General features: G+C 43.2%; 1 protein-coding gene across 1 annotated transcript in view; it reads left to right on the top strand.

The window, feature by feature from the left end:
- The window catches only part of HPS3 (HPS3 biogenesis of lysosomal organelles complex 2 subunit 1), a 356,110-nt gene that overhangs the window by 198,521 nt on the left and 132,685 nt on the right, over nt 1-24,904 (top strand). The window contains exons 10-11 of the mRNA XM_078668013.1: nt 3,561-3,735; nt 3,842-4,072. Of these exons, the coding sequence (XP_078524139.1) occupies nt 3,561-3,735; nt 3,842-4,072 (406 nt within the window). The remainder of the gene's footprint in view (nt 1-3,560; nt 3,736-3,841; nt 4,073-24,904) is intronic.

Here is a 24,904-nt window from a genome sequence, read left to right on the forward strand (position 1 = left end):
AGCCAAAAGAACTGAGATGTCATCAGCATACAGGGCGACCTTCCCACTCTCCATATTTAAAAGGCTGGATATTAGGGTCGTCTCTAAGCCGTTGAGCAAATGGCTCAATATATAAATCAAAAAAGAGAGGGGAGAGTGGGCAGACCTGTCTAGTTCCCCTTGAGATCTTAAAGAAGTCAGTAATTTTGCCATTAACAAGAAGTCTGGCAGATGGGTTCTGATAAATCAACTGAACCATACGACAGAAATTTTCCTCAAGGTTAAATTTACTCAAGACCTCCGACAGATAGATCCAATTCACTGTCGACCAATTCACCCTGTCAAAGGCCTTGGTGGCGTCTAAAGTCATGGCTGATAATGGATGGGAGTATGCAGAAGCCAGATCAATCACACCAATAAAGTCATAAGTTAGGTCAGAAAGCTGCCGACCCCTGACAAAGCCCTTCTGATCTAAATGGAGGATATCTCCCAACACAAGACCTAATCTAGCTGCCAATATTGAAGTAAAGATTTTATAGTCCGCATTCTCTTTGTTTGCACTGGACTGCTATATTCCTAACATATATTACTAACATATATAATATATGCCACAAATAATGTTTGGTTTTCAGAGCATTATTGTTGTTGATTGATATGTCCAAATCAGAGCAATGTTTGCTTATTAAAGCAAAACAGTTAATATAAAATAAATAAATTATTCTTTGTAAACATTGTGCATATGTAACTACATTTTTATGAAAGGTTTTCATATACCTTCCGGTTCAGTGGTTCTACAGAAAAATAATCAATTAAATAAATAATTGAGAACCTTGATTTAGTCTTTAAAAAAAATGTATTTCTTTATTTTTTCATTTTATTAACATGTAACTGAGCAGCCTTGACTTGCTGAAATATGATTGCGTGATACAATCCACCCATGAGACGGTTGAGCAAGTAGCATTAAATAAGCAAACAAATACAATTCTACCATGTTGTATTTCAAAATAAGGGCCATTGATCCCGACCCTCAGTTAATATGAGGACTTGGAAAAACTAGGGGGTGTTATCACTCGCTTCCCCTTTGGTATCTCGTGATCTGTATCCCTGGAGCCAACTTCTGTAGATACCCCAGAGTCTGGATCTAAAAGCTTACCTGTAAGGGCCTGCCATGTGTGTGTAATGTGTCTTTGAGTTTATCATCCCTCCTACTAACCCAGATTTGTGCTTCCTCTAACGAAGTCCAATGAGCCAAATCTTTATGCCAATGCGTCAAAGTTGGGGTGCACTGTGACATCTACTTAATGGTGAGGTAGGGGTGTCTCAATCATAGTATCGAGCTCACAGTCCATTTGTGTGATTATGGATTCTTCTGATGACACAGTATTTTGCTGTTGTGGACATGTGGCCAGCACTGAGGGGCCCTCCTCTGCATCCTGGAGTCGCATTGTTCCATTGGCCTGTATAGTCACTCTTCGATTGGGGTTGGTCGATTTCGAGGACTGCTCCTGTTGCAGACCCCTCCTCTCTGATGGGATCCTCTAGTCCATTCACTATTGGACCCAGGGCGTTGGGTAGTTGTTAATGCCCCTCATTTCTAACCAATCCCAAACTTCCTCAGGGTGGTCAAAGAAATGCGCTTTTCCGTGAAATAGTGCTTTTAGTCCCGCTGGAATCAGTAGCATATATTAGAAATGCATTGCTTTCAGTTTTTGTTTAACGCTGAGAAATTATTTTTGCCGCTCCTGCAACTGCTTTGTATAGTCCGGATAAATTACCCTTTGACTGTTACCCTATTGAGAGGTGTTCTGCTCACGGGCTGCACATAAGATGTAGTCTTTTGTCTCTATAGTTAAGTATTTTTCTGATAAAGGTCCTGGGAGGGGCCCCAGGAGGCATGGGGAGACCAGGGTCCTATGGGCTCTTTCCACAACAAAGAACTGTAACAATCCAGATGGGTTTTGCCCTGTGTGCACCCAAGTCTTAAGGAAGAGTTCTGGCGTTGTACCTTCAACTTTCTCTGGGGATCAAAGCACCCAAATATTACTCCGACGGGAGTGGCCCACCGCGTCTTCCACCTGACGCTCCAATTCTGCCGTCGCCGTGTTCATGCGGGCCCTTTGTTGTTTCAGGATCGTAATTTCCCCTTGCAGCTCAGTCATGTTAGTTTCTGCTGTCTCCACTTTATTCGGCATCATTCTCAGGTCAACTCGCAGGAGATTAACGTCTATGGAAACGGCCTCAATTTTGTTTTATAGCGCTGCACTTGAACCATGGACCCTATCGGAATTTGCTATTCGGGGGAATGTATGTCAGCGCTGTTCCCTGCGCCCTGATCGCTGTTGTAGTTCTCTTTGGTTGGGGGCCCAATTCCTGTCCCAGTCTGTGGACCAAGGCAATTAGTTTCCATGATGATGGGCACTGTCTGAGCGCAAAATACTCTTGGGAAGGCAACTGGCCTCCGGCCCAAGGGAGGAGGATGTATCTTGTTCCTGGGGTGCCCCCTTCGAGCAATTCGCCCGATGCTCAGATCCACATAGGACTATGCACTTACGTTGCGCTATCCAGAGTTCCCCCACACTACCCATTGCTACTAAACTGTGGGCCCCAGCTCACCACATCCGATCGCTGCCTTTGTGGCGCCTGTTTCACTCAGCTAAAGGACACCCAGGTAGGATGGCCGACACTGGCCCATGCAGGCCCTCACGGTTTAGTATATGTTCATTCTTAATATATATTATCCTTTCAGTATTTGTGCAGTGTACAACATCTCCTCTGTGACCCAAGAGGGGTTAAATCTAGCACAGCAAGGTTGTCAGCAGAAAGACCCTCAACTAACTTACTTCTAATTCTATGTAAAATGAATTGGCTACAGATATGTGCCTTGGTAGATCTACCCATAAACAACAAACATAATGCAAGAACACATAGGCAACATCACAATAACCTATTTTAATTTCAACCTTCTTTGAGTATCTGTCTTTGCTAGGAAGCTCAGTTTGAGAACAAGTTTCAGCTTGAGTGATTGATAATATTTAGTGACATCTAGTAAGATGGAGAAGGCCCCTCTGAAAAGGCTTCTTTTCTGAAGAAAAAAAATTTAATGCTTTGAAGTTTTGTGATATTTTTTGTTCTGGGCTTAGTGAGTTCCATAGTTCGTGCTTTCAAATGTACTTGATTGTCCAATCTGATATGAGCAATCAGATTTGTTTGCTGGATCTCAGGTTGCATCTGAGTTTATAGGGCAGTGGTAACTTCTGCAGGTAAATTAGCCTTTAACCCCAATTTTTGGGATATAGTCTTTCTGCCTGATTTTGCTTCCTCTGAAGATAATGATTCCTTTTTGTGTGTTCCCAAACAGATGATAATGCAGTAGTCAGGCGGTGATAGAACTAGGGCTCTGATGAGTTCAATCCAGTGCCTTAATTGGAGCTCTTAGAGTTAATGTTTGAATGATTAGCTTATTTTTCAAGTGTACTGGGTTATATTTTTAAATGCCTTGTCATGCAACATGTTCAGCTTAAAGCATTATTAAAGTTTATTATTATTTATTGTTTAAAATCTTTCTGTTTGCTTGTTTTAAGGTTTGACACAAAGTATTCACACCTTGCCCTACCATATTATAAGATGTCTGGATTATCACTGTCTGACATTCTGAGCAGAGCTGGCTTAGATGAAGAACCTGAGAACTATGGAAAGGGGTTCATATTTTACCTAAAACATTTACTTTTTGAAGATTTAGATGAAGTGTTAAATGAAGTAAGTGTACCTTTCTAGTAATAAAAAAAGATCATGTTCAAATTGACTATTACCAAATGAGAGCAACATTTTGTTTAAAAGCCTTTTCTTCATTTTGCTTATGCAGGAAATGGCAACGAAGGTGCTTCATATATTAAATGGTACAGAGAAGAGTCACTTACCCCATGCTTTGTGCAGTCCTTGCATGCAAAATGTGTGCCTAATAACTGCAATGAAATACCTGCAAAACCTGAGCATCCATACGCCCTCTGCAGTAGTGACTCTTACAAAGGCTGCCATGGCCCTTAAAATGCAGAACTTCAAAGCGTTTGAAGAAGAAATGGAAAGACATTCTGAGGTGGGATGTTTTTTAAAAGCATTTGTTGGTGTCTGAGTTTCTAAATATCAATGGTGAAATGTTATCCTGCCACATTAAGTTTTGGTCCATTCTTTCTTGAGTAAGTGACCAGATCAAGATGAATTTCTTAACATATTTAAAGTATAGCTTTTCAAGATGTAATTGCTGCATCACCACAGTTCAAGATATGTGAAATCTTAGAAAGAGGATATGGAAACAGCACAACCTTCACTTTAATGATGCATTTCTTTTGAAAAATTAACAGGACTTGCCTCAAAGCACTACATGTTGCAGCCAGCTTTCTCTTATGTTTGGGTTTCATGTTGTTCGATTTTTATCAATTCTTTTCCTCAGCCTTTACACCAGTTTGGCCTCCCAGCTTCTACTGCCAGTCTCTTTCCTCTACTTAAAAAACCCTCCAGCTAACTCTTGTTATGTGATGTTATGTTATACGTATTTGTATAGTTCACTATCATCTGTAATGGTATCCTGGCACTTCGCAGATGTGTGAAACTAGCCCCGGGGAGGAGGGTACTTACTGCAGATCCAAGTCTTCTGTCTCCTGTGGAATTCAAGAAAACAGCAGGAAGTTCTAATATGAAGTGGGAGGTTGTTCCAAGCTTTAGGAGTGATGTATGAGAAGGATAAACCTCCAGGCCTGCTTTTGGGATTGCGTGGGACGCGTGGTAGTTACAGTCCGGAATAGCGGAGGTGCCTGGGGGATGGTGGGAATGGCTGTTTAGGTTGGCTGGGCCTGTGTTGTGTAGTGATTTGTATATGTGGGTGAGGATTTGGACTGTGTGCTTGTGTGTCGTGAGCCAGTGGAGATCCTTCAGGTGTGGTGTGATGTGAGACCAGTGTGGGTAGTTGAGGACAAGTCTGGCAGCTGCAATCTGGATGGTCTGTAGTCACTTTGTGAGTAGCTTGGTTATTCCTTAGAGGAAATTCATAGTCCAGTGTGCTGGTGATGAGGGCCGGGGTGTCCGTCATCCTGGTGTTATCTGGTAGCCACTTGTAGATATTTATCAGTATCTTTAGTGTGGAAGCAGGATGCAGTTAAGGTATTGTCCTGGCCAGACATGTTTCTAGTTTGTTGTTGATAATGAGCCTGAGATTCCTTGCTTGTGGGCTGGGGGTGGGACGGAGGTCTGTCAGCCACCAGGTGGAGTCCTACAGCAAGGCATCCTTTCAGAAGATCACCCATTCTGTCTTGTCAGTGATCAGCTTTAGACACTTGGACTTCATACAGGTGTCCAATTTTGGCATCCGGGTGGTGAAGTTGTTCCTTGTACTGGGCAATTTGGCAGATAGAAACAGTATCAGTTATGTTTCATTGGTGTAAGAGATTATGTTCATGTCATGGCATGCGTGACGGCTGCTGTTTGGGTCATGTAGATGTTGAACAGGGTGGGGCTGAGAGAGGACCCTTGTGGTACTCTGCAGATGACATACTGGGCTTCTGAGGTGTGAGGCTGCATGTCCATTGTTTAGGCACGTTAAGAATGGGCTGGTTCTTAAATACCAGTCTCGTGTAGTCGTTTGATAAGGATGGAATGTAATAGGGTGCCTAACCCCTACCTCTTGTTATGCTACTTATTGTGAGCCTTTTGTATGTACTGCATATTCTGCATATGCAGTAATGTCTGAAAGTCCATGCAGTCAGTCTTTTAATGCTTCGCCACCAACTGGACAACTTTCACCCAGACCTTAAACCTCTTCACCATAGTTACTGGTGTGTCATTATTTCAACCTCCACAATGTTAGATTACCATAATGTCAGCCTGTAAGCACCTGTACATTTATTTTATATATATTTATTTTCTTTTACAAATGTATTTTTTCCTTAATTTGTAAGCCTTGTTTGTATTTAATATTTGATATATTTCTTAATGTTTAGGCGTAACCCCCTACATTTGTTTACGGTTTTTCCCTTTAACTCCATGTAAACTTTATATATTTGCATTTCCATTTTAAAAATAACTTTAAAACTTTCTGTATTGTAAACTCTTGACCACAACTTCTTACTACCAACCAAGTCAAGAAGTTAGTAAACAAACCCTTCTACAAATAATTAATTAATGTTTATTTCCTTCTGTACTAATTATATCATCTTTATGATATTGAAAATATAAATTTCCTGAGAATTATCTATACTGCTTCTTGTATTGCACATTGAAAGGTTTTGAAATTCATTTGGCGTATTACTAGTAAACAGAGAACACTTTAAGGGGTGATATTTATTTGCTTGTTTTTTGGTTCCCTATTGAGAGTCTGACTGCGATTGTGTGTAAAGTACTGGAATGCAGAGGTGGTGGGTTATGATAATAATGTTATAGCAATCGAGTTTTATGGACACTGAAAGCTAGTTTAAGGCTTTCCTTGCACATTTTTCATTCATTTAAATCTTAATCTTTGCTTGCACTGCTTCAGTTGCCTCCTTTCATATGATGTTTAGTGATCATTAAGTTAGTAACACATTGTTACAGCGAATTATAGTCGGTTTCTCAAACACATAAACACGCACCCACATAACCCTCCACCCCCTTGTATAGCCCCAGTTTATTGATGTTTTATCCTCCTAAATGTCTGGTTCTAATGGCCGCGGGTAATGGCCACTGGTTATATTGCTAATTTGCCTGGGGATTCAGGAGACAAATGACTAATTGGATGCGATTTTTATCCTTGTGTCCTCTGGACACGCAAAATAGGTGTCTACTAAGTTAACTTAGTAACTTGCATTCTAAAAAAAACTCCTTACAAATGTTTTCAAAAACTGTTTTAGCAGATGTCTCTTGTACTCCACACTGCAGCTTTCAACAGGATTTTTCTGAACAACGGAAAAGATAACGATAGAATTGCATCTAATCTTTCACCCCAAGACCCATGTACTCATTTGGTCTCCATATGGATTGATAACTTATTGGCAATGGAAACATCTTCATTTTCCGGACATTAGCTGAGTTTTGATCTGAAATCACACTATGTGACATGTTCTAAACATTAGCTGAAGCTATCAGTCATTTCATGTGCCACAAGTTATTAGCGAACTCCTGTGGTCTCTGTCCTTTGAAATTGACTTTCTGATTGGAAGTTTGCGGTATATTACAACTTGCAATCCCTGATCACATCGTTGTGACTAATGGGTTGATTAGCTGCCATCTGCCAACTGTTGGCAGATACATGAACAGATGTGTGGACTTTTGCACATTTCCACAAAGCCTTAAGAATATCATTCTCCTCCCTCTTTTATTCTCTTTTTCTATTATAACAGAAAGTTGCATAAAGTCCTCATGATTATGACTGTTAAAAAATAGCTTGGAAAACCTATAAAGCCTTCACTTCAGTAACACATCCCTATTATTTAAGTGATCAAACTCCAACCAATCCGGTGGCAGCACCATCTTAGAACACTCCCCTCAGAGGCCTCAGTTTCTCAGATTTTGTACCGCACGCCATGTGAGGGAGTGTCCCCTGAGGTCTGCTTAGTTCAACTTATTTGCATATAGAATTTTAAAAAGAGATTGTTATACTTTATATTATCACTAGGTACATCTGCTTAGCAAGTCTGACTGCCTACAAAGTCAAATGGTCCGTGACAAATTTTACAACAAACAAATTCAAATATGTACAGTGCGTGTTGTGTTAAGTACTACAACACTAATAATCAATATAAAGCCTACATACATATACTCAATCGTCATTCATGAATACATGTGTAGAAAGCCCACATACAGAGTACAAATTAAGCGCCAGCCAATTTAAATTGTTCAACAACAATATTTAATTGTCACCAGAGTTGATACTTTTCAATCTGAGAAGGTTGCAAGCAAGGAAAAGGGGGGAATAAGGAAGTGAGGATGTGATAAGGGATGAATCACAGGAATACAATATAAACAGTTTAGAACGTTCAGAGTTACTGGTAACAAAGAGACCAGTTTTAGTGGACCTGTCCCAATACGTTCATTTACATGTAATCTGTAAATCTGTACATGTGCAATTAATGCATTTTCAATGGAATAATGGAATAATGGGATGGAGGTGTACAGGTCTTGACAGGTGGGATTTCTACACATGTATTCATGAATGACGATTGAGTATACGTATGTAGGCTTTATATTGATTATTAGTGTTGTCGTACTTAACACAACACGCACTGTACATATTTGAATTCGTTTCTTGTCAAATTTGTCACGGACCATTTGTTGTTCCCGTATTGCACCCAGGTCCGTACTGACTTTTTGGGTTACCCCATTATCTATAATGGATGCCTACAAAGTCAGATCTGGCAAAGAAAGGTCTTTTCAGACCATGTCGAACCTTTGGGAGGAAGAGGCTGTATTCTGTAGATCAACACAAGGACTGTATATACTGTCAATACACATCTCACAAGGTAAATGATTGCAAGAACTGCATACTTTTTCTTCAAAAACCTTAAAGGATCGAGATGGGAGATTATTACTATGGCTTCAAAAGCTGAGGATGATCCTGTTTCTGGGGAGGATAGTGAAGACTCTTCCTCATCTGCCAAGAGGGTACCAAAAATGGAGAGTTCAGAAGTTCAGTCACCTCATGAACCTCCAATTTTTTTTAAAAAATACTCCACATAAGTCTTCAAAGGAGTGAATCTCTCCTGATAAACACTCTCAGAAGCATTGGAGGAACGACATCTCCTCAGAGAAACCAGTAAAACCTAATTTAGAACCTTCCACACCATCCCCTCAGGTTTCTCACAAATTCAAAAAAGTCATCGGCACCGCCAACGGAGAAATTGTCAACAACCCCACCATTGACGAAAAAACAGTCTACTACCCTGTCATCAATGGCAATAACCACGATGACCGTTGCAAAGGTTATTGTAGTCAGTTCAATGACAACGACAACCACGTTTACAACCACACAGACAATGGCCAATCCCGTTGATGATCAAGGTAGTCTCTGCCTCATCGGCGGCTACGCCATCAACAAAGAAAACAATACGGTCTGCAATGCCGATTCATCATAGACGAGGTAAAAAAGAAAACTAAGTGGAGAAAGTAGTTTCTTTCACATTAGAGCACACATCTCCTAGTAGAGTATCCCCCTTACCAATCAGACATCTCCTAGATGAGGAAGAGTCTGACGATGATGGTCCTTTTGGTGTGGCACATAGTTCATCTGAGCTGCACATCAAGTACCAGCAGGATTAAGACGAAGAAGGATATGATTACTATGTCCAGGAGTATTGTCCTCCTCAACAAGAGGGACTACATTACGCAGAGCAATGCCAGTCATGTCCGCAACAGCTGTTCTAGGAGGACATGGCATGTGTGCCAAAAGCACTAGTGTCAGATTTCTGACCGATGCTCATTGACAAACTATTCCCAACTACATTGGCCTCACCTATATAGGTTACAGAGCCTCCTCAAACCTCACAAAAGTCTTCCACTCCACAAACACCAAGTAATATGCCAACATTCTCTTCTCAAAGACATACACCAAAATCAAAAAGTATACCAGGGGATGATAGCATGTCTTAACACAAAGAAGGGGGAGTGAAAGATGTACGTACTGAGTGGGATGCTTATCTAATTTCTGTTCCAACATCTCTCGTACCTCAGCCTGCAGATTCTCCTGAGGATATAGGAAGATTTCATGATCTCCTAGAAAGAGCGGCAGAAAGGTTTGAACTTCTGACAACTAAAAAACAATCAGGCAGTTTCTTGGATGACTTCAAGGAAACTATCTCTATTGTGGATTTTATATGGGAGGTAGGTATTAAAACTATGACAAATCCTGCAACAATTGCAGCAGTGTTACCATATCTAAAAAAAATATTAAGGACCCTAAAAAATCTCCAGCTTGCCTTATTTGACTGGCGAAGCCTGGCTTAGTCGTAACTCAAGTGGCCCAGCGGTGTTCAAAAAACACATCTGCACCGATACCTGCACCACCTGAAAGAGAGGGAAAGAGCCCGGACAACATCCAAAAATGGTTTTCCTCTGTCCGCATTGACAGTGCGAGGAGTGAATTCTTTGGCATTACTCAGACGCTCTGTTAGACCTGGCATCTTTTGGTGTGTTTCCCCTGACTTTGCTTTCTGACCTCCCGTTTCTGACTCTCTTTTTGTTGGTGTAATGATTCTGCACACTGTCCTCACTGCTGTCCAGTGGTAAAGTGCAAGTCCTTCTGTATAAAATGTGTTATGGATTGGTATTTCCATGATTGGCTTATTTGGTTTATGTGTCAGTCCCTAGTAAGGTGCAGTGCAAGTGCCAGGGCCTATAAATCAAATGCTGTTGGTGGGCTGCAGCACTGGATTGTTCAACCCACACAAACAGCCCATAAAGTGTATCTCTGGCTTGCAATTGCAGAGCCTGTGCGCAGTCTGGGGCTGCTATGTCGACTTAGCAAGTGCACCCACTTGCAAGTCCCTAAACCTTCCCTTTTCTACATGAGTCACCCCTAAGGTATGCCCATGGTACCCCAATGGGCAGGGTGCATTGTGTGTGAAAGGTAGGACGTGCCCTGGTGTGTGTGGCATGTCCTGATAGTGAATTACAGCCTACTTCGTTTTTCACTATTGTAAGGCTACCTGTTCTCCATAGGCCAGAATGGGCAGTTTGATCATTACATTCTATGATCCTAACTGACTCAGGGAACATGGTAGAAATTCGAGTTTTATATGCCTGAACTCAGAATGATCAAATACATCTTTTAGTGAAGTAGGTTTTAACATTCTGTGTTTGAAAATACCACTTTTAGAAACTGGGTATTTTCTGACCTAACCATCCAGCCTGCCTCCGCTAGCTTGTGTTTTAGCTTTTTTGTGAGTGATCTGGACTGGGGGAGACTGGGTGAGTCAGCAGGGCTGAGTAGGCACATCTACACATAGATGGGTGGGAGGAGTAACACCTGGGTCTGAATAGGGCTGGGCTCGCCTTCCACAATGCTGGCTCCACCTCCTGTGGTGCGTCTGAGCACCCTGGCCCACACTGACAAAGGAAGAAGGTGCACCCTGGCAGAATGCACCCCAGACTGGTTTGAACTAGGTCCAGGCCCCACTGCCTTTAGAGGACAAAGGAATTACTGGTATAAATATTGGGGCCCTGACCCCAAGACTTTAGATCTCGCTGGAATCAAGGAACCTGCCAAGAAGAAGAGCTTGAAGAGCTGCCAGGAGAAGTACTGCCCCTTTGCTGTGTTGTTGCTTTGTTGGGTGGGCCTGCAGCGGCTGCTTCTGCCTTGGGCAGTGGAAGGACTGGACTGGACGTTCCCTACTTGTGCTGAGTATCTCCAAGAGCCTGAAACCGAGCTGGCCTCCTGTTAAGAAGTCTCAGGGACTGCAAAGACTTCACCAACCTCGGGGTAACGCTCCTGGAACTGCTGTTTCAGTTGCCACAGAGAAGAGGGAACTGCGACCGACTCTGTCAGCGGACTCCGTCAACCGACTCTGCCGCTGGACTTGTGTCCTGAAGGCACCGCAGGCTGCTCCGACTCGCCCTGCACCGCACGCCTTGGTCTCACCGATGCCGTCTGCATGATTGTCACCGAGCCGTTGCCTGAACTGCATCGAGAGGCACCGCAACCAGCACCGTCTCGCTTCACTTCGCTGGCCTGGTCTCGCCGAGTCGGTCGCCGTTCTCTCGGCCAGCACTGATTCCCGCTAAACGGCTCTGTCGCTGCATTGCAACTTGCCAGCACCGTATCGAGCAAAGTCTCGCCCTACACCACCCACCTTGGTCTCACCGACGCCGTCTGGCCGATCATCACCGAGCCGCTGCTCGCACCGCATCGAGGGACAATGCACCGTGCACCGCTGTCCCTGTGTATCGCAACCGCAACGGATGCCAAGACCGACTCACACCTCCGTGTGAGCCGCACTAAGAAATGTACTGTAAACGAGTCTGTCCCGCTGTTGCTGGCCCGTACCGACACGGTCAGCTAGATCTGTGAGACTCTGTTGTTTTCAGCATCGCGGTAGACTCGGACCGAGTTACAGACTCGTACGAACTGTGTTTTCAACGTAATTTTGCCATTTAAAAGACATCTGGTGAAGCAACTATTTTTATAGTATAGTATTGTGGCTTTTTATCGTATTTGGTCTTGTTTAAGTATATAAAAATATTGGATAGTTTTCTAAACTGGTGTGGTGTCCTTTTGTAGTGCTTACATTGTATTACTGTTGGTTTTGTGCAAATGCTTTACACACTGCCTCTAAGATAAGCCTGATTGCTCGTGCCAATCTACCAAGGGGCTGAGCAGGGGTTATTTTAGGAGTGTAACTCCCTTATCCTGACTAGAGTGGTGGTTTCTGCCTGGCTTTGGTGCAAACCTTAGCCAACCAGAAATCCCAGTTCTAACACGCTATGACCAACAGATCTGATCAGACGTGGCACAATACATAGATCATCTGTCAGATGATGTCAAGTTAGAGGTCAAAAAGATCCTACAAGGAGGAGAACGAGCCTCCTCAGAAATTATAATTGACTGTGTGATGTATATTGCATCAACTGGTTTCAGACAACTAGAAGGAGCAGCAGGCCCATGGAGGCAGGGGTAATTAAAGGCCAGTTCTTTCAGGCTGGAAGCGCAAAGCAACATTTTAGACCGGCTATATGATGGTGAAGTTCTCTTCGGGAAGGATATTGATGAGGCTTTACAGTCCACAAAAACAGATACAGCAAAGTCTTTGGATACTCCATAATATAGAAAATTCATTTTTGTGGAGCATGAGGACTCATTTCTTATAGAGGAGGTTACCAGCTATTACAGGTATCAAACCTACCAACCTGCTTCTCAGCAGTTTCAATCACAGGATCTACAAAGTCAACCTCATTCAGCAGCCTATGCAAGAAAAACGCAGAAACTAAAGCAGGGTTCACAGGTCAAGGACACAGGTCAAGGTCAAGGACATCTCCATCTCCAGCTCCTCTTGCATGCATTGGAGGCAAAATGTCCAATCACCTCTCCAAATGGAGGGAAATAACAGACCAGTGGGTATTGGATCTAATTACATTATGTCACACACTTGCATTCATTTGAAAACCACCTCTGACTTCATCCCTAAAGTCACCGCAAAACATCTGCATCTTCTGAAGTTAGATGTCCAGACCATGCTCAGCACAGGGGCCATAGTGTGAGTCACTGGAAACCGGAATGCAAGGTGTTTTTACTCCAGGTTCGTCTTGATCAGAAAGAATTCTGGGGAATAGACGCTCATCCTGGATTTGAGGAAACTAAAAAAATATCTAAGAAAACTGACATTTTGCACGGTCACCATTCAAGACATCCTTCCATTTCTGAAACATGGAGACTATATGACAACATTAAATGTCCAAGATGCTTATTTTCATATTCCAATCCATCCGTGCCATTGAAAATGTTTAAGGTTCATAGTATCTTGCAGCCATTATCAGTTCAATGTTCTCCCATTCGGCCTCAAATCAAGTCCCCATAATTTCACAAAGTGCCTGGCTCCAGTAGCTGCATTCCTGAGACAGGAAGAAGACCAAGTATTTCCATACCTCGATGACTGATTGGTCAAAGCTTTTTCTCATCAAGCTACAAAGAGGTCAACCAAGGCATGCTTATGTCTTTTCTACAAATAAGACCTGATAATGAACCCACAAAAATCGGTTGTTCAACAATCCATGAAAATGGCGTTCCTGGGTTCTATGCTGGCTACAGTGCAGGACAAGACATATCCAACACCAAATAGACAAACAAAACTGCTGTGCTTGGCCGTGTAATTAAAGGGAAAAAAGTCCCTTTCAGTATGCCTATTTAAATCCCTGTTAGGGATGATGTCCTCATGCATTCTTTTGGTACCGTTCTACAACCTTAGAATGCGGCAATTGCAAGAGGAAGTAAACAGACAATGGATGCAAATGCAAGGTGTTTTAGAGAGTACAATTCTTGTGACTCCAGGAATACAAACGGCACTCTCTAGGTGGATTCGAGAGAGGACTCTCTCCAGAGGCCTAACCATCATACCCCAAGTTTCACAATTAGTAATCACAACAGATGCTTCCTTAGAGAGTTGGGGAGCTCATCTCCAAGATTTTCAAGTCAGCCTCAAATGAAAACCATCTTAGTCACTTCTGCATATCAACCTTGTGGAATTCAAAGCAGTACACCTAGCTTGACAAGCCTGTTTACCGAAGATACAAAGTTCAGCGGTGCTCATCCGCACAGGTAATACCACAACCATGCATTATATCAACAAGCAAGGAGGCACAATATCCCAACACTGTTCCAAGAGGCACAAAAGATATAGGGGTGATCAGTCAGTCATCAAATAAAGCTGAAAGTAGAACATGTGCCTGGGAAACAGAATTTCATAGCAGGCACACTAATGCGGATGAAAAACAACTGCCACAACTGGGAGATCAATCAAGAAACATTAACAGAAATTCTTCCTCAATGGGGAAAACCAAATCTAGATCTAGTCACAACCTCCCAAAATCTGAAATGCTGATTCTACACGATCTAGCATCCACAACCCGGGTTGTGGGTGAATGCGGTTTCAATAGCATGTTCCTGTATCTTTTATTTATTTATTTATTTATATCATTTATAGAGCGCCTGCATCACCCCGGATGGGTTATCTCCACGCTGAGGACGTGAAGAGGTGAGAACCAGGAGCTAGAAAAGTGATGTCTTGAGTTTTTTCCTGAAGGTCAAGTAATTAGTGCATTGTCGGATATCTCAGGGTAGTTGGTTCCAGATATGAGGCGCTTGGTAGGAGAATGCTTTGCCTCCTAGTCTCATTTGTTTTATACGCGGTATGGTGAGAAGACCTTTCCCTTCAGAGCGAAGGGAACGTGGAGGGGAGTGTCTGATCAGTTTATCGGACAAATATGTAGGGCCCATCTGATTAAGATTTCAAGCCAGAAAAGAGGGATTGAGGCTACTATGCCTGCACTGGTAACACAGTCCCTAGAGTATGTATATGTGTGGGTGCAAAAGGTCTGGGATACAATCCCCTAAATCCCAAGGTTAGAAAACAAAGATTGTTTTACAAATCAGATTTACAAAAAGTGACCCTGCACACCTCAAAAATAGTAAACAAAACAGTTTAAATGCTATTTATGCATATGATCATAATCACTACATTAGTTCTCCCAAGAATTCCAAAGTCAAGTTTCTTCTGTAAGCAGATTCTTTTATTCAAAGTTGATGATTAAAACCAATAGCCAACGCGTTTCGTCCGTGGCTGGACTTCTTCAGGGCTACATTTAAAACACAAAGAATGTATATATAAGCATATTTACATCAGGAAAAATGTACTCCTTTTCAAAGTTATACATACAGTTCTTGAAAAAGAAATTAGTGAAATGAATTTACCGGACATGACCCAGAAAAATTATGATATTTTAAAAAAAGAATTGGCTAGTTACCAATTATACCTTAAAGGTAAAAAGCAACAAAAAATAGAGCGAGATCGCAGTGACTATGAAAGAGGACGCATCTTTACATTTTCACGTAAATTTGATGATGTGGCAACAAAGAATACCACCACCACAACCACTGAAACAAGAGCTTTAAGCATTTCATCGAGCAGCACCTCAGTTTCTTCTGTTTCCTCAATTGAGACTGACCCAGGTGAAGGCACGAGTACATCTACTCTCAACCCAAACCCGGAGTCTGATTTTTTAAAAGAGGTACAGAGGTACCGCTTGGGGAACAACAAAAAGAGAGGGCAAAACGAAGAACCAGGCGGGGTGGCAAGAAATACAAGGTCCACAACCAAGGCAAAAATGGGAAACAACAAATAGGCCCTTACGATCAGATTGTGAACCATGATATGGACAGGGAAATGTGTGGAGATAAAGAGAATGATGTAAATGTGATTAATTTGTCTTCGAGGGTGTTTACTGCTCAAGAAATTTCAATTTTGAAAAAAGGTTTAAATTTTTGTGTAACCGACAAACAAGCATTGGATGATGTACATGTTGATCTTTTTCGTTTCACACGTAATCTCAAATTAAAAAAATACTTTGCAGAACAACCTGATGTCCGCATTCCTGTTCAACATGTAAAAAATGTCTCTGAATTTACGATTGCTGAAGTTGATGTTTCACACACGATTGCGACATTGGATGACCATGAGCTGGTGGGAGATTTAGTTATGCATGCGCGAAATCTTGAAATTTATGAAGACACTACAATTGACAGTGGTTTAAAAAATCGTTCAAAATTTATACCATCTAGTCCTAAAACTGCTATCGATGATTTCTTTGTTAGGGTTACACAAGATCTCTACAAATTGGAAGACATGCACCTAAACAACCATGGGTGCAGACATTCCTATAACATAAGAAGAAACTTGACTTTGGAATTCTTGGGAGAACTAATGTAGTGATTATGATCATATGCATAAATAGCATTTAAACTGTTTTGTTTACTATTTTTGAGGTGTGCAGGGTCACTTTTTGCCCATCTGATTAAGGCCTTTGAACACCAAACAGCATATTTTAAATTGTATTCTTTTCCATATGGGAAGCCAGTGCTGCTTGTGGAGAAGGGGGAGTGAGGGGGTACGAGGAGGAGCGCTGGTTACAAGGCGCTCTGTTGTGTTCTGTACCACTTGTAGACTATTCAAGGAAGTTTCCTTGGCAGAGATCAGCAAGGCTTTGCTGAAATCTAGGCGACTAAGTACCAGGGCATGTACCAGAGTTTTGCGTGTGGAGGAAGGGAGAAAGTGGAAGACTTTCCGGAGCAGGCTGAGTGCATGGAAGCAGGCCCGTTTGGTTGCGATTATGTGCTCATCCAGGTTTAGTTTATTATCCATTAGTACTTCGAGACTCTTGACCACTGTCTTTGGAAGAGGGGTAGGACCTAGTTCCTCTGGCCACCAGCTTGGGTGACTCTGCCTATGCTTTTCCTCTGACTCCTCTCCTGACAACGATTCTCAGGATAATTCTTATAGCTCTGAGATGGCCAAGGCAACATTGGTTCACAGGGCTACTTCAATCAGGGAGAAAGCACATCCAATTAAATCCAATTCAGTCTCTACTAACGAGGAACCAAGGCCGAGTACTTCATCTGGATCCAAAATCATTACACCTGTCTGCTTTGCTCCTGAATTCAAAGACTTATACAGATAGTACAAACAGGACTTTTTGTCTCAAATAGAAGCGGTTTTGTATTTAGTGTCAACAGCAAACATAACCGTAGGTCTTCTACTCCTGAGGAAATTCGCCCTTACTTATGAGATCTGGCACAGTCAGGTCCCGCTCATGCTTCAATTAAGGTACATTTAGCTGCCATATCTCGCTTCAGAGAGTCAGCAACGTCACCATCGTTATGGTCAAGCAGTCTTATCAAAGAATTTCTAAAAGGGCTTTTTAGAGTTTATCCACCAGTAAAACGTCCTCCTTCACTCTGGCAATTGAATACAGTACCCTCACAATTGATGAAGATCCCATTTGAGCCCATACACAAAACCGAAATTAAGTTTCTTTCTTTGAAAATGGCACTCCTACTGGCATGAAGAGAAGTTGTATTAAAACATTCACCATTCTGGAACCTTTTCTTCAGTTCAGGAGTGCTAGAGTGATCCTACAAACCAATCCAAAGTTCATTTTAGAGGTGTCATTTGACTTCCATATAAGCGAACCAATAGTGTTAAAGACATATTTTTCCCTATCCTAAAGACGTAGCAGAAAGAACATTCCATTCTTTGGATGTTAATAGATGTGTAAAGTTTGGCATTAACAGGACAAAACAATTCCGTAAATCAGATCAATTTCTGGTAGCATACAGTGCTCCTAGGAAAGGTTATCCTTTCTCTTAAAGTATAGAAAGATGGATAGCGTCAGCCATACATCTGTCATCAAAAAGCTGGTACACCTTTACAGATTAAAGTGCAAGCTCATTCTACTAGAAGTAGATCGACCTCAACAGCATTGTTTGCTGGTGTGCCTATCCATGATATCTGCAGAGCAGTGACCTGGAAGAATGGAGACTCCTTCATGCAGCACTACTGCTAGGATTCCACGATGCAGCAGTGGGCCAGGCGGTGTTACGTCCTCTTTTCCAGTAACGGTGAGCCTTCATAGTAAGTGATATCCAGCCATCTGCTAATGTATTGTTCACATTACAAATTGCATATATATGTATAAATAGATATACGTACAGGCATATTCTAATGTTTGTATGTGATGTACTATTTAACTGCTATTTTGTCTGAATCAATCATTTGGATTTATGAAAAATCTATTACTGGAGAAGAAAATGAATGACTTACCTGTAACCATAAGTTCTCCAGTTTTGGTATCTGTCATAGGTTCACATGCGACCCTCCCTCCTCCCCTGAGAAGCTCACCTTCTCTTTGGTAGTAGTTTATAGTCACACTTGTGCTTTAAAAAACTGAGGTACAGAAGCCTCTGAGGGGAGTGTTGTCGAGGAGGTTGCAACCTGATTGGTTGGAATTTGGTCTCTTTAAATGATTGAGATATATCACTAAAGTGAAGGCTGTACACCTATTTCTTTTTAAAATGTTTACGTCTTCGTATCACAATGGCATCTACAAATCTTGGCCCATTTTGGCACCCTCTATCTGTCTCATGGTCCGTTGCGTCCACTCGCCTGAGCCTCCAAAGCTCTGGTCACATCAAGGGGGGACCATCCCCGTGTGCCTTGACCTGGTGTAATCATTGGACTATGGAGATGTTATTTTTGTTCCGCCACAGCCCTGCCTCGTGCCATAGTGCCTATCTGGCCCACTTAAAAAAATCCTTCCATACCTCCACCGGTCTTCGTGGATTACATTCAACATCCATATGGCTTGTCCACTTAGCCACTTTTAACCACTCTGTAGAATGTGGGGGAACTGGGTCTGACGAGTGTTTACAAATCTCCCACCTAGCTAAAAGCAACAAGTTGACTACCAGGCCCCTTTGCTTACTGTTCAGAGTATTTCATGTGGTATTGTCGACCCCTACGATACTAAAAGATCTGTCAAAACTATAGGTTTCCCAAGGATGCCCCTTATGGCAGGCTTCTACGACCTTCCAGTCTTCTGTTATCCCTGGACATGTGAAAAAGATGTGTAAATTTGTAGCTTTTGGGGAGTTGCATCTTTTGCATCTTGGAACAGGTTGCAGTACAAACTTAGCTACTCTTTCAGAAGTCCAGTACAGCCTGTTGTGGACAAAAAAGTGATGTTGTTTGAAGTTTGCAGGCGTGACTGCTGAATATAGCAATTTCAATGAGTTCTCCCAAAGAGATTGTATGTTGTCTTCCTGGGGTACGTACAACGAAATGGCAAGAAGAGCCATCAGTTTCTTCTCCTCTGCCTTCAGGAATTGCCAATACCACCTAGCAACCTCTTTGCTTTTTGGACCGACTTCATGAAGGTGGGCAACAAAATCCCATAGCCCTCCTACCTCCAGGGAAAATGTTGAGAGCCATGATGTAAGCTGAATATGCTTGAATCTGGATAGTCTATTTTTCTCTGTTTACATACTCAGCACCTCCCAAGGTGGAAGACCTTCTATTGACATCAAGTCTCCCCACTTAGATACTCCTGTCTGCTTCAGAGGAAGGTTCAACCCGTCCTTCACACATTCCGGTGTCCCTAAAGATTCCCTAATCAGTGCAAATTCTGAATAGTACCCGATGTTTAACATCTTTCTCACCCCACACCAAAGCCTTAATGCTGTCTTTAAACCTTTAACCTTACTTTTTTAAAAACATTTTTGGGCCCCAAATTTATATAGAAAAGCTGCTGGTCCGAACTGGTTGATCATCTCCCCAATAATGTTCCCCAAGTAGAGGAGTCAGGCTCCCCCAGAAGCATATGGAAGATTTTAAATTGGAATGCCATGCAGTATAGATTAAGATCTGGAAGGGCCAATCTTCCCTTCTTAAGGCGATGCCTTAGCTTTTTCCTGGCAAGCCTTACCCCATGGGTGCCCAGATAAAACTAGTTATTTTTGCCTGCATTTTATCGATGGCGTCTTTGGGGAATTTTAGTGGAATACAATTAAATAAGTATGTCAACTTTGGAAGGATGGACATTTTTACTAGGTTTACCCTCCCATAAATTGTTAATGGTAAATTCGTCCACCTGTATAATGAGCTATCGACCTCCTTGGCCACCCTCTTCAGATTACGCAATGGAATCTCATCAATTTGATGGACTATGGCAATCCCGAACTATTTTATCTCTGCACACACTTCGCCTCCCCACTCCTCCATGTTCCAGCACATGACCTCTGTCTCTTCACTAAATTACCGGTTACCGCCCCAAATTCCTTTGTCAACTGCTCCCCCCTAGATAATGTTCAGGCCAGATCAGAGGTATAGATTATCAAATCATCAGCATATAATGCTATTTTGCTACAATAAGGGAGTGAGTGAATAGGGTCTATCTGGTCATCTTTCCTTAAAAGAAGCACCAATGGTTCCATACATACGTCAAACAGGAGGGGCCACAGGGAACAGCCCTGCCTCTTTCCTTTTTAGGTCTCGCCTGTCGATGCGCATGCGCATCGAGCAAGCGAGACTATTGCGGCTTATCCACTCTTTATCTACACTGCAAGGAATCGTGGCGATTCCTTGCAGTGCCCGTGACTTTTAAGGTCAATGCGCATGCGCATTGAGCTTATGCGCATGCGCATTGACCTTAAAAGCGCGTGCGCGTGCACGTCCGTCTTTGTTTACCCGCTCTGCCCCCTCCCGCCGTGTCGCATTTCTCCTCCCCCTCCCCTCTCTTCCTTCCGTCTAACGCCGTCTAACTTCCTTCCGCGTAACACCGCCGCAACGGTCACATCCTGCCGTGTCGCACCTCTCCCCTCTCCGCCCCCTCCCCTGCCCGCCCCCTCCCCTGCCCGCCGTGTTACGGTGAAAGGCTTGTTTTTGGTTTGTATAATTTAACCCGCTCCGCCCCCTCCCCTTTCCTCCGTGTCGCATTTCTCCTCCCCCCTCCCCTCTCTTCCGTCCGTCCGTCTTGTTTTCTTTCTCTCCTGCCTCTCCTCGCCAATGTCTTTCTACTTGTAACCCCATTCCATCACTCGCCTCACTCTTCCCTTGTCACCCCACTCTCTCCCTTGTTATCCTTTGGGCTTAACTCAAGGCTTTTCTTTCGTGTCGCACCTCTCCCCTCTCCGCCCCCTCCCCTGCCCGCCCCCTCCCCTGCCCGCCGTGTTACGGTGAAAGGCTTGTTTTTGGTTTGTATAATTTAACCCGCTCCGCCCCCTCCCCTTTCCTCCGTGTCGCATTTCTCCTCCCCCCCCTCCCCTCTCTTCCGTCCGTCCGTCTTGTTTTCTTTCTCTCCTGCCTCTCCTCGCCAATGTCTTTCTACTTGTAACCCCATTCCATCACTCGCCTCACTCTTCCCTTGTCACCCCACTCTCTCCCTTGTTTTAACTCCAGTCATTGGAAGAGTCTTCGTTCAGAAACTCAATGGAACACACAACACACTGCCAGAGCCCTCGTTCATACCCACCACATTGCTACTTACACCAAACCGCTAAATCTAACACACTTGCCACTTTCCCATCACAAGGTGCGTTTCTTTCTGCTCCCAGAGTGTACAGAGATGTTAAACAAAGCGCATGCTTTATGGTTACAATTATAAACATTGCTGCATCCGACAGCGGTCAGTCAGTAAAGTATCTGCACTCCACTGAAGCGACACTCTGATGCGCACTCGAAATTCCAAACATTGCGTTACAGTAAGTGGTGACAATTAAACTCGACAATATCGCAAAACCATATACGGGCCTCACGATTCAACAGAACGTTTCAAGTACATGTGGGAGGAGAAATAACCTTAACTGTAATAATCTAGACAGCTCTAAACACTGAATCTGACATGTCCTGGAGTGGTTTAGTAACTAAGACCAAAAAATCCCAATGTAATATTAAAGGGAAGTCCCCAAATCACAGACTTTGTGCAGCTTGTAGCGTCACGCTCAGGAAGAGGAATGACAGTTATACATGGGCCTTCCAAGCTGAGGTTTCTTGCTTTGTAGGACACATCAGTGCTACAGATGACACAGACTACTACTCCCCTGTACTGCCAAACCACATGAGCACCCCCTCTTTATTCCACACCCCCTCCCTGAGAGAAATATGCCATTATGATCCTTCCCACAGGACTGTCCCTCTCCGCCAAAGACTGGAGAGGTTCTACCAGGCCAGCCCATAATCTCTCTTCACTAATGTCCCCAATTGAGCCCCTCCTCATCGGCCCCTCCCTAAAGTACCTCCACCCCCGCGCCCCTCCCTAGTAACTCTCCCACCTTACTCTCCACATCAGGCAATGGAGAATAAGCATAGGCAGTCCATGACTATGGTGAAGAATTCCCGCACCTGTCCGTCAGTATCGTGGCTCCTGTTGGATGCACTGCCCCAGGTCACAGCTTGGACTGCCTCTGTACGGGGTATTCAGCGCCTTACGGCCACCATCTTACATTACAAGATCCTACCCGGGTTCGTACTGATGCGCGTGCGCAATACCACCCCTCTACGTACCGCGCTTGCGCAGCATCCACATTGCGCGTGTGCATCACTACGTATTCATTTAGTTACCCCGTAGAGGCTCACAGGAACTGTAGTTTCTAAGATGGACAGAAGCCTCTCATAACGGACAAGCAATAATTCACTGTCCGCTCACCTAATTGTGGCCTGTTTCCACGACGTCTGTCCTTAAAGTATACCAAGTACAAAGAGACACTATTGGCACTAATCTGTCTCCGCACTGTTGTCGGTCAACCAAGTGCTCCCTCACCACAAGTGCCACTAATTGAAATGGTTGCTGGGACTTGTAGTCCACATAAGAAGACTCGGCGGGAAGACGAGCAGAAGAATGCACTACAAGTTTAGGTAAGCACAGCTTTGCTTTTCGTTCCTTCTGGGGTCCCTAAAGATAAACTTCCGCCTAGCTGTAACTATCGTTAAACAATCACAAATAACGTCGTTTTGTTCAAATTGAACTTGAAAGGTTTTACCTTCTACCAAGCACAACAACTGGCAAGAGGAAATTGTTCAAATGAATGGACAGATGTGTTTATCCAATAAAATAAATTGCGTTTATTCAGGCTATGATACGAACACCCACAGGGCGAATAGACAGAGGAGACAGACTTAAGTATGCCGTGGTAACTGTTAACGCTGGGACGTACATGTTGTTAGCTATAACTGAAACTGGTTTTAAAATTACAATTTGTTGAAATTCAACAGATTATAAAGCAGTTTAAAATACACCGATCATAATATTTTATTGTATCATGTACAATTTTAATAACTAACTACATAACAACCATTATCGTTTTAGTGTACCTGGGAAATAGAATGTTGTGTATAAAAAGAGTTCTAGTTTGTATGGTCAAATTTGAAAGATGCCGTAAGAAGAAATGCACTCAGGCCCTCGGCTGCGTCTTGTGGTCTCCGCATCAATTTGTGCTACTTGCTGGTCTTGCTCATGTTATGTGATCCACGGCATGTCCTGATTGCACGAGCGGGACCCGAGGGCTCAGGAAGAGCTCGGCCGACTTCATCCAGAGCGCGCGCATCCCACCCCCGCCCCCTCTGACATCTGCCCGCGAGCGGGACTCTGCTTGAATAATCCCCGCCGCACGAGGCATGGATCCCATTACCGTTTTATGGGTAGTTTAGTAAATTGAGATTTTTTGTCTAGTTGGCAGACTCAGCTGAGAGGCCAACAACTGAATGGGTGCGTCCGAAGAGTCCGGTAGCCTGTACTTCTGCCACGCACTTTTGTTTCTAATGCTTACAGAGCAGGCAGCGCTAGTATCTCACTCGCCTCTCGGCATTCATGCTTAGCTCCCTTTGTTAGTTTTTGGAGGGCAGTGTGATGACCCACTTTGTGGGATAGTTCAGAGTCAGGTAGCCTGCACTTCTGCCACGGTCTCACTAATTCAGAACGCATTTTTTTTTTACTGCCTCATTAGTTAACCGCCCCACCTCCACTCTGTTGTCTAGTTGGCAGACTCAGCTGAGAGGCCAACAACTGAATGGGTGCATGCAATAGGTCTCGGAGCATTTGAGTTAGAGCTTTTAGATTTGTTTATGGCTTTTTTTCTTTGTAATTCTTTAGCATTGCCTACAGGAAACAAAAATGCTAAAGATTTAAAAAAAAAAACCATAAACAATTCTAAAAGCACAAACTCTAATGCTGCGAGACCTATTGCATTTCCAATGCTTGTTTTATTTTAAAGCTTCTCGTCAGGAAACCATTTAGAAGGATTTTGGCCATAGGGCTTTCACATAGCCTTCGGAATGCCAAGATAGAGCCAATGCTAAAACCCATGGATTCCAAAACTGCCCAGAGGAATGTCCCGCTGACCCGATTGAATGCCTTGGCAGCGTCAATAGTGATCACCGCCAAGGGGATCAAAAGCGTAATTGCTAGATCTATGGTCCCAATTAATGGCAATTTAAGTTCTTGAATCTGTTTTTTCGGAACGAAACCCTTCTGATCTGTGTGAGTCAATTGAGGGGCCAACATTGCCAATCTCCCTGCCAAGATTCTAGTAAATATTTTATAATCTGCATTTAGCAAGGAGATTGGCCGATATGAGTCAGCCTGCCTCGGGTCCTTCTTAGGTTTTAGGATCAAAGCAATTGTGGTCTCCCTCCATGAGTTTGGGATGCATCCTTCCCCCTTATAGATTAAATTGAATAACAACTTCATTTCTGAGACTATTTAGTCTATGATAAATTTATATAACTCAACCGGTAATGCATCTGGTCCTGCTGCCTTCCCGTTCTTTATATGGGAGAGCTGTACTCTAATTTCTCCCTCGGTGATTGGGGCATCCATACTCTTCCTACCCTCCGTTGTAAGCGCTGGGAGTCCTACACTGCTTAGCCATTTC

Source organism: Lissotriton helveticus, chromosome 11, assembly GCF_964261635.1.
Source record: "Lissotriton helveticus chromosome 11, aLisHel1.1, whole genome shotgun sequence".
In the NCBI taxonomy this organism is placed as follows: Eukaryota; Metazoa; Chordata; class Amphibia; order Caudata; family Salamandridae; genus Lissotriton; species Lissotriton helveticus.